Source organism: Ceratotherium simum, chromosome 29, assembly GCF_057802395.1.
Source record: "Ceratotherium simum simum isolate JZ-2026a chromosome 29, ASM5780239v1, whole genome shotgun sequence".
Lineage (NCBI taxonomy): Eukaryota > Metazoa > Chordata > Mammalia > Perissodactyla > Rhinocerotidae > Ceratotherium > Ceratotherium simum.
In genome coordinates, this window is record NC_141928.1 from 27,645,561 (window position 1) to 27,659,290 (window position 13,730).

The 13,730-nt window shown below is 39.6% G+C and overlaps 1 protein-coding gene across 1 annotated transcript in view; it reads right to left on the bottom strand.

Moving 5' to 3' along the window:
* Positions 1–3,745: 3,745 nt before the first annotated feature.
* The window catches only part of RAD23B (RAD23 nucleotide excision repair protein B), a 43,114-nt gene continuing 33,129 nt past the window's right edge, over positions 3,746–13,730 (bottom strand). The window contains exons 8-10 of the mRNA XM_004423298.3: positions 12,326–12,453; positions 11,449–11,619; positions 3,746–6,230 (exon numbers count right to left, since the gene is read on the bottom strand). Of these exons, the coding sequence (XP_004423355.1) occupies positions 6,117–6,230; positions 11,449–11,619; positions 12,326–12,453 (413 nt within the window). The 3' untranslated portion in view covers positions 3,746–6,116. The remainder of the gene's footprint in view (positions 6,231–11,448; positions 11,620–12,325; positions 12,454–13,730) is intronic.

The window sequence follows — 13,730 nt, forward strand, 5'->3', positions numbered from 1 at the left end:
GGCAAATGGGAGCTGGGTGGGGGTGGGGGTGGCAAATGGGAGCTGGGTGGGGGTGGGGTGGCAAATGGGAGCTGGGTGGGGGTGGGGGTGGCAAATGGGAGCTGGGTGGGGTGGGGGTGGTAAATGGGAGCTGGGTGGGGGTGGGGGTGGTAAATGGGAGCTGGGTGGGGTGGGGTGGTAAATGGGAGCTGGGTGGGGTGGGGGTGGTAAATGGGAGCTGGGTGGGGGTGGGGTGGTAAATGGGAGCTGGGTGGGGTGGGGTGGTAAATGGGAGCTGGGTGGGGTGGGGGTGGCAAATGGGAGCTGGGTGGGGGTGGGGGTGGTAAATGGGAGCTGGGTGGGGGTGGGGTGGCAAATGGGAGCTGGGTGGGGGTGGGGGTGGTAAATGGGAGCTGGGTGGGGGTGGGGGTGGTAAATGGGAGCTGGGTGGGGGTGGGGGTGGCAAATGGGAGCTGGGTGGGGTGGGGGTGGCAAATGGGAGCTGGGTGGGGGTGGGGGTGGTAAATGGGAGCTGGGTGGGGGTGGGGGTGGTAAATGGGAGCTGGGTGGGGGTGGGGGGTGGTAAATGGGAGCTGGGTGGGGGTGGGGTGGCAAACAGGAGCTGGGTGGGGTGGGGTGGCAAACAGGGAGCTGGGTGGGGGTGGGGGGTGGTAAACAGGAGCTGGGTGGGGTGGGGGTGGCAAACAGGAGCTGGGTGGGGTGGGGGTGGCAAATGGGAGCTGGGTGGGGGTGGGGGTGGTAAATGGGAGCTGGGTGGGGGTGGGGGTGGTAAATGGGAGCTGGGTGGGGGTGGGGTGGTAAATGGGAGCTGGGTGGGGTGGGGGTGGCAAATGGGAGCTGGGTGGGGGTGGCAAATGGGAGCTGGGTGGGGGTGGGGGTGGTAAACGGGAGCTGGGTGGGGGTGGGGGTGGCAAACAGGGAGCTGGGTGGGGGTGGGGGTGGCAAACGGGAGCTGGGTGGGGTGGGGGTGGCAAACAGGAGCTGGGTGGGGGTGGGGGTGGCAAACAGGGAGCTGGGTGGGGGTGGGGTGGCAAACAGGAGCTGGGTGGGGGTGGGGGTGGCAAACAGGAGCTGGGTGGGGGTGGGGGTGGCAAATGGGAGCTGGGTGGGGGTGGGGGTGGCAAATGGGAGCTCTTTGTGCCGCTCTTGCAACTTTTCTGTAAGTTAGAAACTGTATAAGGATGAAACATTGTTAATGCCCTTTGCAGAAATGCAAACATGGTGTAAAAATTATAACTCCAAAGTTAAAGATATAGAAATATTTTACAATTAAAGTAACAAGTAATAAATTAAATATTTAACTCTTCTTCAGATAATTTCCTTAGAACTGGAGACGATGTGAAAATTAGTCAAAATGCGGTCAGACAGGCAGAAGCAGGCCTAACTGACCAAAAAGAAATGTGAAACCCTAAAACAGACTAAAATGCTAAAGTTGTAAAAATCACTCCAGGGTTCATAAAATCATTCAAAAATAAGAACCCTAACCCCAAGCTATTCTAAAGCATAGCCCCATCAGGCCTTCATTCTCATCCAATTTTTAACCAATCAATTTTGAGGTAATTTACCAAGTGTTCTTCTAATCTGCTATTGCAGGCAAATGAAACCCAGCTTGGCCTCTGTAATTTACAGCTGTACACTTTAACAGCAGTTTTGAGACAATTTTGGACCTTGTTATACAGATGGAAGCTGTCAATAACCAAACCCAGGATCCATATCAAACATCCTTTGGGCCTTAGGTGGCAATCCAACAGGCAGTAACCAGTTCTGGCAGACACACGCTTAAGCACGGAAGCCATTCACGGTAGGAAGCCCATCTAGAGAGCTAGCGTGAGGGTAGGACGGAGCTTCCCAACATTCTCATCACAGCAAATACAACACTTGTACAAAACAATGGGGAGAAAAGATGAGGCTGCTGGGGGCTAGGTTTGAGGCCAGCTTCCCCAGTGCCCTGAAGACCACCTCATGGGCTGGGGAGGATTACTATCTATAATTCATTCTGAGACAGGTGGGAAAGGAGGATAAGGAGGGCCTAGATCAACAAGAATGGAAAATTAAGTTTGAGTGAAACACGAGGCAGAAGTCTGGGATGACTATTTTCTAATTTTTGCTCCTGGAAGACAAGTTATGCCATTATCTGTTAGAGGATCCACTGCTCCTCAAATGGTCTCTTAGTGTTTTAAGCTCAATGGCAGAGAACATGTCTCCATTAATTTTGGAATCCACAGCACCACATGAAGCACATTTGTCACTACTGGTGTTTCTTTGGTCCTCCCAGCCTCCTGTCCACAGTGAAGACCCTACTCGAGGGACCACTGCTTCCTAAATCTAACCATACCATGACAGGGAAGGCCTTTTACAACCAACTTGTCACCATCACTGTCTTGAGGTTCCCTAAACATTATTGCAGTGCCGTGTCTTTTCCCTAGCAAATCCAAACCTTCGCTCCCTGCCTCTTTGCCACCTCCCCTCCCACCCCCAAACTACCCACACAGTTCTGGAAACTAGCTGGCAACCCAAACAGGTCCAACCGCTCTACTCCTACGTCTAGTGTTGCTCCCATGCTCTTCTTCCAGCAGTGGCTAAGATGCTGACGACTCTAATCCCAGGGCCCTAGGAGTCCCAGATCAGTCCCAGATCTGTTTTGTTTTGGTTGATTAATCACTATGTCAGGTGCATTTGACAATGTACTTAGTGCTGAAATTTCATTATCTTACCCTAAGAGCAAGAAACAGTGTAGCAACAGCAAAGAATAATTTCAAAGTGGCACCTTGGACACCACACACGCGCTAAGCCAGCACATCATGCACACAATGCTCCTTCCATGACAGTGGAGATGTGGGGGTGATGCTACTCATCTGAAAAGAGCCCGTGATGGTCACACGCAAACCAAACTGAAGCTAAGACCTGAAGAGGCCAAGAATGCCAAAAAAGGAATAAAAAGCACCATATAATTTAACATATGATGGGCTAGTTGCAGTTGAGAACAAGGGGCACAAACTTTTCCTATAAAGGGCCAGACAGTAATTACTTAGACTTCGCAGGCCAGTCTCTGCTGCAACTATTCAACAGCAAATCTCTGTGGCACAAAAGGAGCCATCAGACAATACGTAAACAGATAAGTATGGTTGTGTTTCAATAAAACTATTTATGGACATTGAAATTTGAATCATAATTTTCACATCATAAAATTCTTCTTAACCATTTAAAAATGTAAAGACCATTCTAGCTCATGGACCATACAATAGGCAGCGAGCCAGATTTGGCTCCTGGAGCTAACGTTTGCCAGCCGCTGGCTTAGAAGAACAAAGTGGAACAAAACGGACACGGGAGGTCAGCTGAGAGGACCTGTTGTACCTGAGCCTCATGGTGAAGGAACTCACCAAACTACAGACTCCGTCAGGAAGTAACTTACTCCCTGAAAGTGCTTCTTTGGGTTGAATATTTTATAGCAGTCTTATGCTGGCTGCTCTAAGACAAGAAGTACAAGAAAAATGGAATTTACTAAAATCTCTAAAAGCCCCCATGAACCCTGATTTACATTCCATGAAGTACCCCACCCCTGTGTTGACGTTTTGGTTGAGAAAACAAACAGGTCCCAATAAAATCCACCTACTGCCTGGCCTCGTATATGCTACATTCACCAATTACTAACGAAACAGAAGCACTGGTGATGGGGTGTTATCAACTTTCAATCTAAGATTCCATACAGCAAAATCACTTAAAAAATGAGAAATGCAATGTTGGATGTATTGAAAATATTTTATAATTAATTCTCTAGAATCCTAGCCATCTAGTACAGGAAAAAATTATATGGTGGAACACTTCAGCATTTTTAAACAATGTAAAGACATATTTGACTAGAGGATGGCAATAAGAATTTAACAAATATAAACTTGAGCCTCCTCACATTTTCCATACAGCAACTTAACAATAAAAATATTTCAAGAAATAGAATACCTCAAATGCAAAATTCCAAAGTCAAATAGCCACTTACATTAAGAAATTTACCAAAACGGTTTGTAAATTATAAGATAACAGCAAAAGGTCACAAAAAGCCTACTTCTTTCATAGTGTCTTGCTGATTCTTTAAGCAGATAAACAAGGTACTGTAAAGAATGGTCAAAACTTGGCCTCAACTGTCTTCCAGTAGTTATTAATCCCACTATTTGTAGTTTTGTTGTCCAAGGACAAAAGCTCCATGCCACCAACTTCTGCTGTCACTTTCCAGAGAAAAGAAGAGGCTGCTGCTGTTTTATTTTTTTCCTTTTTCCAGTTTTCACTATGCTCTGGGCAATCAGGGAGCAGATACAATGTCATAAAATGAATGCGAGTATTCCATGATCCAACCAGAAACGCCACCCCTCTTCCCAACTCATTGCTCTGCCTTGAAAGATAAACGTTATTTACAAATCCTCATTTTATTCTCCTGAGACATTGTGCATGATCCATTATAAAATATACAGGTGATACAAAGTCCAAAGGCCTGCCGTGTTTATGGAATAAACACATGAAGATTAAACTACATGATAACATTGCAGGGAGAAATCATGGTTTCATTTATTTTCATAAGAGACAGGTTATGACTGCATGACATAAAAGCTTAAAAGTCGTCACCAAACTGTGCTGAGGATTATTGCAAGATAATATGCAGGAGAAATCTGTGCAAATTCATCTTTTTAATTCAGTATCAGATGACAGAAAAAAAACAATATTACTTCTTGAAATAGTTTTTGTTTATATTCAGGAAAATAGCTTTGAAAAACTGAACAAGCAGACATCTGCCCCTCTTTATGATCAAATAACTATGCCAGTAAAGGAGATTTCAAAGAAAAAACTGAGATGAAAAAAATCCAAATAAAAGTCAACACTGCTATTACGATTTTTCTTTTAATATGCCATGAGATATCTTGATTGTATATTTTCCAAAGTACTTTTCCAGCCGCATCTCCCAACCCTTCCACAAGATTCTGTCAGTCTTTCCAATGCAATAAAAGATGCTGGATTATACAGTTCTGTCCACTTCTCTTTTTGAAAGCAATATAATCCTAATGACCTTAATGGTCATACACTCTTAACTAATAAGGAAAAACATTTACAAATATCAGAAACCCAGTTTTGAAACATTTGCATTAATTTTGAACTGAATCAGCATTTTGTGGGTTTTTTTTAAAAAAGGCAGCAGTTTGAACTCACGACTTGCTGACAAACACATTTCTGCTGAGGGAAGGAGAAGAGAGGGAGAGTGAATGCTGCGTTTCTCCATTGGCCCCAAAGTGCTAATTTCACAAAGGGATACATCAAAAGCAAACATGCAATGGTGGTTTTAAAACTTTTACTGCAATATAACAATGAAGTAAACAGTAATTAGACACCTACCAATTTTTCCCCAAAACAAACCAAAAAAATGTAAACAGGAAAATAACTGCCTATACTTGTACAGCTTCTCAAATCATGTTCGAAGGGTCTTACCATTCAATGATCAAGAAATTTTAAAATAGCAGTAATTTATTTTCATTTTAAGAAAAGGTTCCCCTTCACCCCTCCCCCACCAAAGTATTTAACATGAAAGAATGGGCTTCCTTACACATTAATTTTATACTTATTTGAAGCAGCAACAAAAACCATCAATAATTTGGCATTTCTGTTTACAGCTGTTCCAAAATTTTTTTCAATTTCACAAAGCCATTTATCCAGTGTTGCCATGAAACAGAGCCTGTAGATTCTAGGTAGCAAAGATTCTTTCTGAAACCAATGTTAAGTCAAAGAAATATAAAGCAGGGCATTACACTAAATTTCTGGATCTAGTACACTATAAAGAGTGAAACCTAGGAAAAGTTACCTACTGTTTTATAGAAGAAATAAAAGACCTGCAAAAGCTGATTTTTGGTTGTATAATATTTTACACACTGTGTGGATTTGCGGCATCTGCTAATTGAAGCAGACATGCACTGTATTTATCCCTGCCCTATAGCCTACGTCCCTCCCTCCCCACCCCCAACAATCTACTACCTTATACCAAGTATTGTGGATATGAGCCCAAATCATCCCAGACAATCCAGTGAACAAAGTTAGTGTAATGCACTGGTGTGAAGTGTGAGATTAAAAAAAAGTCCCTTTCAATCTTCATCAAAGTTTTGCTGTAGAAGAAAATTGGCAGCCAAGTTCTCATTCTTCTCACAAGCAAAATATGCTTGTATCACAAGTCCTTCAGGAAATCCTAAAGCCTTTAACTGGAAGAAAAGAAAGAAAACATGTTATGGATTCCAGCATAGCAATATTGACAGATCATCACTTGAAAACATATAAAAGACATGAAAAAGGTCTTGAGAATTTTATAGGAATTCATCCCTATCTGAATATGGCTTCCCTGTCCAACCCAACGGGCTAGATGGAACCTAGATCCTTTCCTTTAACCACTACCTACAAAAAACTCTTTGCTCCTAGATAAAACTATTAGACTAACAGATACATTATTAACACTCATTGGCATTAACACTAAAAATAAGTTGCTAACTGTGGTGATTTAAAAATAAATGACTCTGGGCTGGCCCCGTGGCTTAGTGGTTAAGTGCACGCGCTCCGCTACTGGCGGCCCGGGTTTGGATCCCGGGCGTGCACCGACGCACCGCTTCTCCGGCCATGCTGAGACCACGTTCCACATACAGCAACTAGAAGGATGTGCAACTATGACATACAACAATCTACTGTGGCTTTGGGGAAAAAAAAAAGGAGGAGGATTGGCAATAGATGTTAGCTCAGAGCCAGTCTTCCTCATTAAAAAGAGGAGGATTAGCATGGATGTTAGCTCAGGGCTGATCTTCCTCACAAAAATAAATAAATAAATAAATAAATGAGCCTAGAGATTTGTAAATCAAATGTCTTTTAGTATATAGGAATGAAGAGATGGAGGAGAGCAACTGGAGATGAGTCTAACTACCTCATCTAATTACTTGTAAAGTCATGTCTTTCGTTAGGGTCAAACATCACTCTCAATCTCCTTGCCGTATTCATACTAGAAAAATAGGTTATCAATTATTAGTTATATTGCATGATCTATTTTGAGATCAAGACATATGTGTTCTATTTTTATCTGCTTAATTTTTATAGGTTTTTTTTTTTGGTGGGGAAGATTAGCCTTGAGCTAACATCTGTTTCCAATCCTCCTCTTTTTGCTGAGGAAGATTGGCCCTGGGCTATAACATCCATGCCCATCTTCCTCTACTTTATATGTAGGATGCCTGCCACAGCATGGCTTGAGAAGCAGTGCGCAGGTCCACACCCGGGATCCAAACCTGCAAACCCCAGACTGCTGAAGCAGAGCGTGCAAACCTAACCACTATGCCACCAGGCCAGCCCCTATGGTATTATAAATGTTGATACCAGCCACTTCATTTCATTTTCCTAGTCTATTAAAAATGATGTCTGACCCAATAATTGCTGCTTTTAAAGACTTTAAACATTCAGGTCAATTATTTAATTCACTAGGTACTAAATATGTGTCAGCCAAATGTTATCTATGAACCTCCTCCTCAACTGTTTCAATTGCCTTGTGTTAGACTCTAGCAAGAAATGACCTAAAAAACTGGGCAAAAGTCCCAATTCAGCATGATTAACTATTCATCCACGAAAGAAGAAACTCAAAAATGATTTTGTTACCTAGGTCTGTCCAGATTATAGCTAGGCTAGCTGAAGTAAAAGGTAGAGAGGGCACGATCCAACTATACGCTTCTACAAGACACATACTTTAGATTCAAAGACACAAATGTGCTGAAAGTAAAAGGATGAAAAAACATATACACCATGCAAACAGTGACAACAAGACAGCTGGAATGGCTTTACTGATATCTGACAAAACAGACTACGATAAAAATTGTTGCTAAAAACAAAGGACATTTTATGATGATAAAACATCATGAAGACTTCATTATAAACACATATAACAACAAACGTGAGCCCCCAAATACATGAAACAAACCCTGACAGAATCGAAGGAAGAAACAGACAATTCAACAATAACAGTTGGAGACCTCAATATCCCCATGTTTACGAAAGGATACAACTAGGCAGAAGACTGACAAGAAAACAGAAGACTCGAGCAACACTATAAACCAACTAGACCTAACAGACATTTGCAGAACACTTAGCAGCAGCACATTACACATCCTTCTCAAGCACACATGGAACATTCTCCATAAAGACCATGTTAGGCCATAAAACAAGCTTCAATAAATTTAAAAGGATTAAAATTATACTAAGTATGTTCTCTGATCACAATGGAATGAACTTAGAAATCAGTAACAGAAGAAAATTTGGGAAATTCATAAATATGTGGCAATTAACACAATTCTAAATAGCCAATAGATCAAAGAAATCACAAAGGAAATCAGAACAATGCAATTTCTATGAATTTTGAGATGAATGAAAACAAAACCACAGCATACTAAAAACTTATGGGATGCTGCTGTAGCAGTGCTCAGAAGGAAGGTTATAGCTGTAAATATCTGTATTAAGAAAGAAAGATCTTAAATCAATAATCTAAGCTTCTATCTTAAGAAACTAAAAAAAGGAGGAGGAAACTAAATCCAAAGCATGCAGAAAAGGGAAATAAAGATGAAAGAGAAAATAAATGAGAGACTAGGAAAACAATAGAGAGAATCAACAAAACCCAAAAATTGGTTCTTTTTTTCTTTACATCAACAACATTGACAAATCTTTAGCTAAACAGACAGGGGAAAAAAAGAAGTCTGAGGATTTAAATTACTTAAAGCAGGAATAAATGTGCAAACATTACTACTTTTTTTAGAAATAAAAACTATTCTAAGAGAACACTATGAACAATTGTACGCCAACAAATTAGATAATTTAGATGACACGGACAAATTCCTAAAAAGACAAAAACCACCAAAACTGACACAAGAAGAAAGAGAAAATCAACTAGTAATCACAAAACTTCCAAAAAGAAAAGCCGGGCCCAGATAACGTCACTGGTGAATTCTACCAACTGTGTAATGAAAAATTAACACTAATTTTTCATAAACTCTTCCAAACAACAGACGAGGAGGGAATACTTCCCAACTTACTCTATAAGGCCAGTATTACTCTGATACCAAAACCAGACAAAGACAAAGACAGCACAAGATATCTACAGACAAATATTCCTTATGCATATAGATGTAGAAATCCTCAACAAAATATTGGCAAACCAAATCCAGCAACACATAAGATTATACAGCATAACCAAGTGGGATGTATCCTAGGATTGTTAGTTGATTCAACATACAAAAATCAATCAACGTAGTAAAGCATGTGAACAGAAAAGGGGACAAAACCAGCTGATCATCTCAATAAACACAGAAAAGGCATGTGGCAAAATTCAAAACCCTTTTGTGATAAAAACAAACAAAAAACAAACTAGGAATAGAAGGGAATTTCATCCACCCGATAAAAGCAATCTAATAAAATCCACAGCTAACATCATACTTAATGGTGAAAAACAATGTTTTTCCCTAAGATCTGGAACAAGACAAGGATGTTGGCTTGCACCACTTCTATTCTATTCAACAATACACAGGAGACTCTAGATAAGGCAATTAGGTCCCCCACCCCCACCACATAAAAAAAAGAAAAAAAGTTCATCCATGTTGGAAAAGTAGTAAAAGTATGTCTACTTGCAAATGCTATCTTGCATATAGAAGATCCTAAGGAACACACACACACAAATTACCAGAATTAATAAATGAATTCAGGAAGGTTGCAAGATATAAGATCAATACACAAAATTAACTTGTATTCCTAGATAACTAGCAATGAACAATCCAAAAATGAAATTAAGAAAACAATTCCATTTATAATAGCATCAAAAAGAAGAAAAATACTTAGGAATAAATTTAACAAAAGAAGTACAAATTGAAAACTATAGAACTTTTCTGAACGAACTTATACAAAATCTAATGAATGGAAAGATATCCCATGTTCATGTCTTGGTAAGACAGTATTGATAACAAGGCAATACTCCCCAAATTGATCTACAGAAAAAACACAGTATCTATCAAAATCCCAGCCAGCTATTTTTGCAGAAATTGGACAAGCTGATCCTAAAATTGACACGAAAATGCAAGGGATCCAGAAAAGCCAAAACAATCTTGAGAAAGAACAAAATTGAAGGGCTCACGCCTCTCGATTTCAAAACATACTACAAAGCCACAGTAATCAAGACAGTGAAGTATAAACACATAGATCAATGGAACAGAACTGAGAGCCCAGCAATAAACCCTCATATTTACAGCCAATTGATTTTCAACAAGGATGCCAAAACAATTTAATGGGGAAAGAGTAGTCTTTTTAATAAATGGTACTCGGGCAACTGCACATCCACGTGTAAAGGAACGAAGCTGGACTCCTACACCTCACACCATAAACAAAAAGTAACTCAAAATGGATCACAGACCTAAATGTACTAAGAGCTATAAACTCTTTGACCTTGGATTAGGCAATGTTCTCTTAGTATGAAACCAAAAGCCAGAGCAACAAAAGAAAAAAATTTCTCCCAACACATAAATCAAGAACTGATAACTCTAACCTCAAAAGAAAAACAGCTGCTCTAGAACAATTGAGGCAAGTGTCATTTACTCACTTTACAATTTAAGGGTGAAAAATATCAGCATGATATATAAAGTATCTTTTAAGAAATGTATAATTATAAATCTTAAACACTTGATGTGTTTCTATCATAAACAAGGACATATTACTGTCCAGATGATTGTCTAAGTATTATGTTAAAATGCGCTTTATCTGATTTCCATCTCCAAACATTCTGTAAGCTAACACAAGGCAAGTACTGATTCCCTATTTACAAATGTTAACAATGGGGCCCAGAGAGAAATGAACGACTAGTCACAGTACCATAAAAACTAAGTTACTGCAATGCCACAACCTGCACTGGTCGACCTGGCAAGGGCGGACAAAGAATCAGGATACCGGGTTCTGATGTTCACTGCACGTATTTTTTATATAATTCATACACATATCTATTTCACATTTTAGTGACTAAGTAGTGAAGTAAAATTTAAAATATAAATTAAAAAATGGATAATCTTCAATGGGGCATACACTTTAGGATCATTTTTTTCTCCTTGAATTTTAAAACATCAATGAAATTTTCAGTTTCTTAATATATTTAACAACTATTTCAGGCTAGACTGGTATTCACTGCTAGTCCCTTGGCTTCACAAAGGTCAAGACGAGAGAGCAGGGCTGAGAAGAGACTGTCTTCACTGCAATCCTTAGGGCAATGGTCCATTTGGCTCTGTCCAACAGAACTATCTCCCGTGATGGAAATACTCTGCATCTGTGCTATCCAGTGCAGCAGCCACATGCCCCATGTGACCACTGAGCATCTGAAACGTGGTCAGTGTGACTAACTGAATTTTTACTCTCCTTTAAACTCACCCTTTCTATAGCTTCTTTTTCCTGAGGCGTTACTTGAATGTAGTTCATATGACCGCTTCCAGCTTCTGCAATTCCTCCACTGCCACCTCCACCCCCTCCTCCTTGACCACCAGCTTCTTGAACTGGTTCATTTAACATCTGAATAAAATGCTCCTGGTGTTGGCTAATTTGCTGCAGAGATTTGAAGGACAGAGAAAAAAATACATTGATATAAAGTTAGCTTCAGAAAATAAGAATTCTAAATACAAAGAAGAGAGAAAAAGCTGTAACTTTGCAACTGCAATATTTCAGAATGATTCTGGATTATATAGTCTTTGGAAGGATGTGATTTCTTGTAAATTATTAAAGAAACTTCAGTACTTTTGAGCTAGGTAGACAGTGGAGAATTAAGAGAATTCAAATTCTCTTTCATAAACGTTCCACTCCAAAAAAAAATCAATGTTAAAAAACTACTTGGGGACTATAAGAAGACACAGAAGTTATATATTATCTTCCACACTAGTAGGCAGTAGAACGCTGTACAAAACTCCAATATTTTGTGACCTGAGCATTAAATAAGCCCATGGGTATGTTTTCTAAGAGGCAGTGCTCCATTAGTAATAAGCTTGGGAAAACAGATTTAAAAAGTTAAACAGTTTCTCTGCTAAAGAGTTTCTCAGATTCTTTAGTGTTTCCCAAACTTATTATTTGACCAACTTAACCCAACCTCCAACCCCAACTCTTTTTTAGTACATCTATCTAAAGCATGTTGTACTGAATGTAGTTTAGAAGAACACTTTCATAGAGTTGGTGGAGCGGAAGGAGGTGCTCATGGACTTGTTCAAAATGTGATACACTCTAAACCCGCTTTTGAGGTTAACACTGATTAAAGAGTCACCTGAAGTAACTGAGGATTTTCCCGACCTATCTGTTGTAGCAACGCTGGAAGCAGGGAAGGATTCTGCTGAATAATTTGTCTCATCTGTTGAAACTGAGGCTGATTCCGTAAAAATTCAAGGGGATGTCCTAAAATACACACAAACATTTTTAAACAAAAGTAGCAATTAAATTTACAAATAGGGGGTTCAATCATAATTTAGACAGCAAATACTGGCAAGTAAAACATATGATTTGAGTTCTTAGATGTATCTAAAATGAAGTAAAGTGACAAAATCTTCAAACCGCACCAACTAGACAGTCTTACACCGCAGAAAGTATTCCTATTAGCAAAGGTAGAGAGTGCAGAAGACTAAGAATGTTTCCCTACAATTGCTCTGTGTACTCAATATTGTCAAATAATACTAAGAACTTGTGTCCTAATGCACTCCATCAAAATAAAAGGTTTTAGAAGTTGCTCCTGTTGCTCCAAAGTTTCTAAGCAAAATACAGACCAGGACTAACAAAAATAAAAACCCACTTACTTTATAATACAACCACAACCCTCAGAGAAAACAATCTGAGCTTGAATTCCTAGGAAATTCTAAACCAAGTAAGTGAAAGATATTTAATACTTAAAAGGTAAGAGTTCAGGTTTGTAAATCAGACGGAGTTTTATTAGTACAAATTGAATTACAATTAGAAGACTTCTGGTTATTACCATTAAGTTTCAAAAATTTGTAATCTATAAACTTGAGATAAACAAGCTGCAAGACAGTGTAGCACTAATATACTTACAGCTCTTTACTCCACGATCTCTTTACAATATTAAATATTAATAACGGCAAACAAGGTGTAAGACAGAGAACTTGGGTCTTTTTAGGGTGGTGGTACTTGTCTGGTTATGCTACAGAAAACCAAAAATTGCATATAAAAGAATTGTTTTTGAGGTTACTAATGAGTAATGAGAATTTTTTAGATGTATGTTGTCACTTCCTAAATTATTCAAGACAATCATTCAAATTAAAATGACCATATAACACAGGTATTTATCCTTCTTTGTGTAACACCAGTTTTACAGACAAAGAAAATAAGACTTATAAAACTTCTACCCAGTAAGTGCTGCTGCAGGAGACAGCACCCCAAATCTGAAACAAAGCTGTGGCCTCCTCTTTCCATTCCCATGATCAATCTCAAGAAATGAAAAGCCTGTCCTCTGGGAGACTGTCCACAAAGCACTTAGGGATTGTTACCAACCAGAGCTGGCTGCTATAATTAGAGCTAGGAAATGCATCAAAGAATGGCCTCTTCAAAATTAACAGTTCGAATTACTTTATCAATATACAGAAGAATGAAGGAGAACACTAAATAATTCCTGGGCCTACCACAGGCTCCAGGCTTTGCTCTGTAGTCAAACCTTAGGCAAT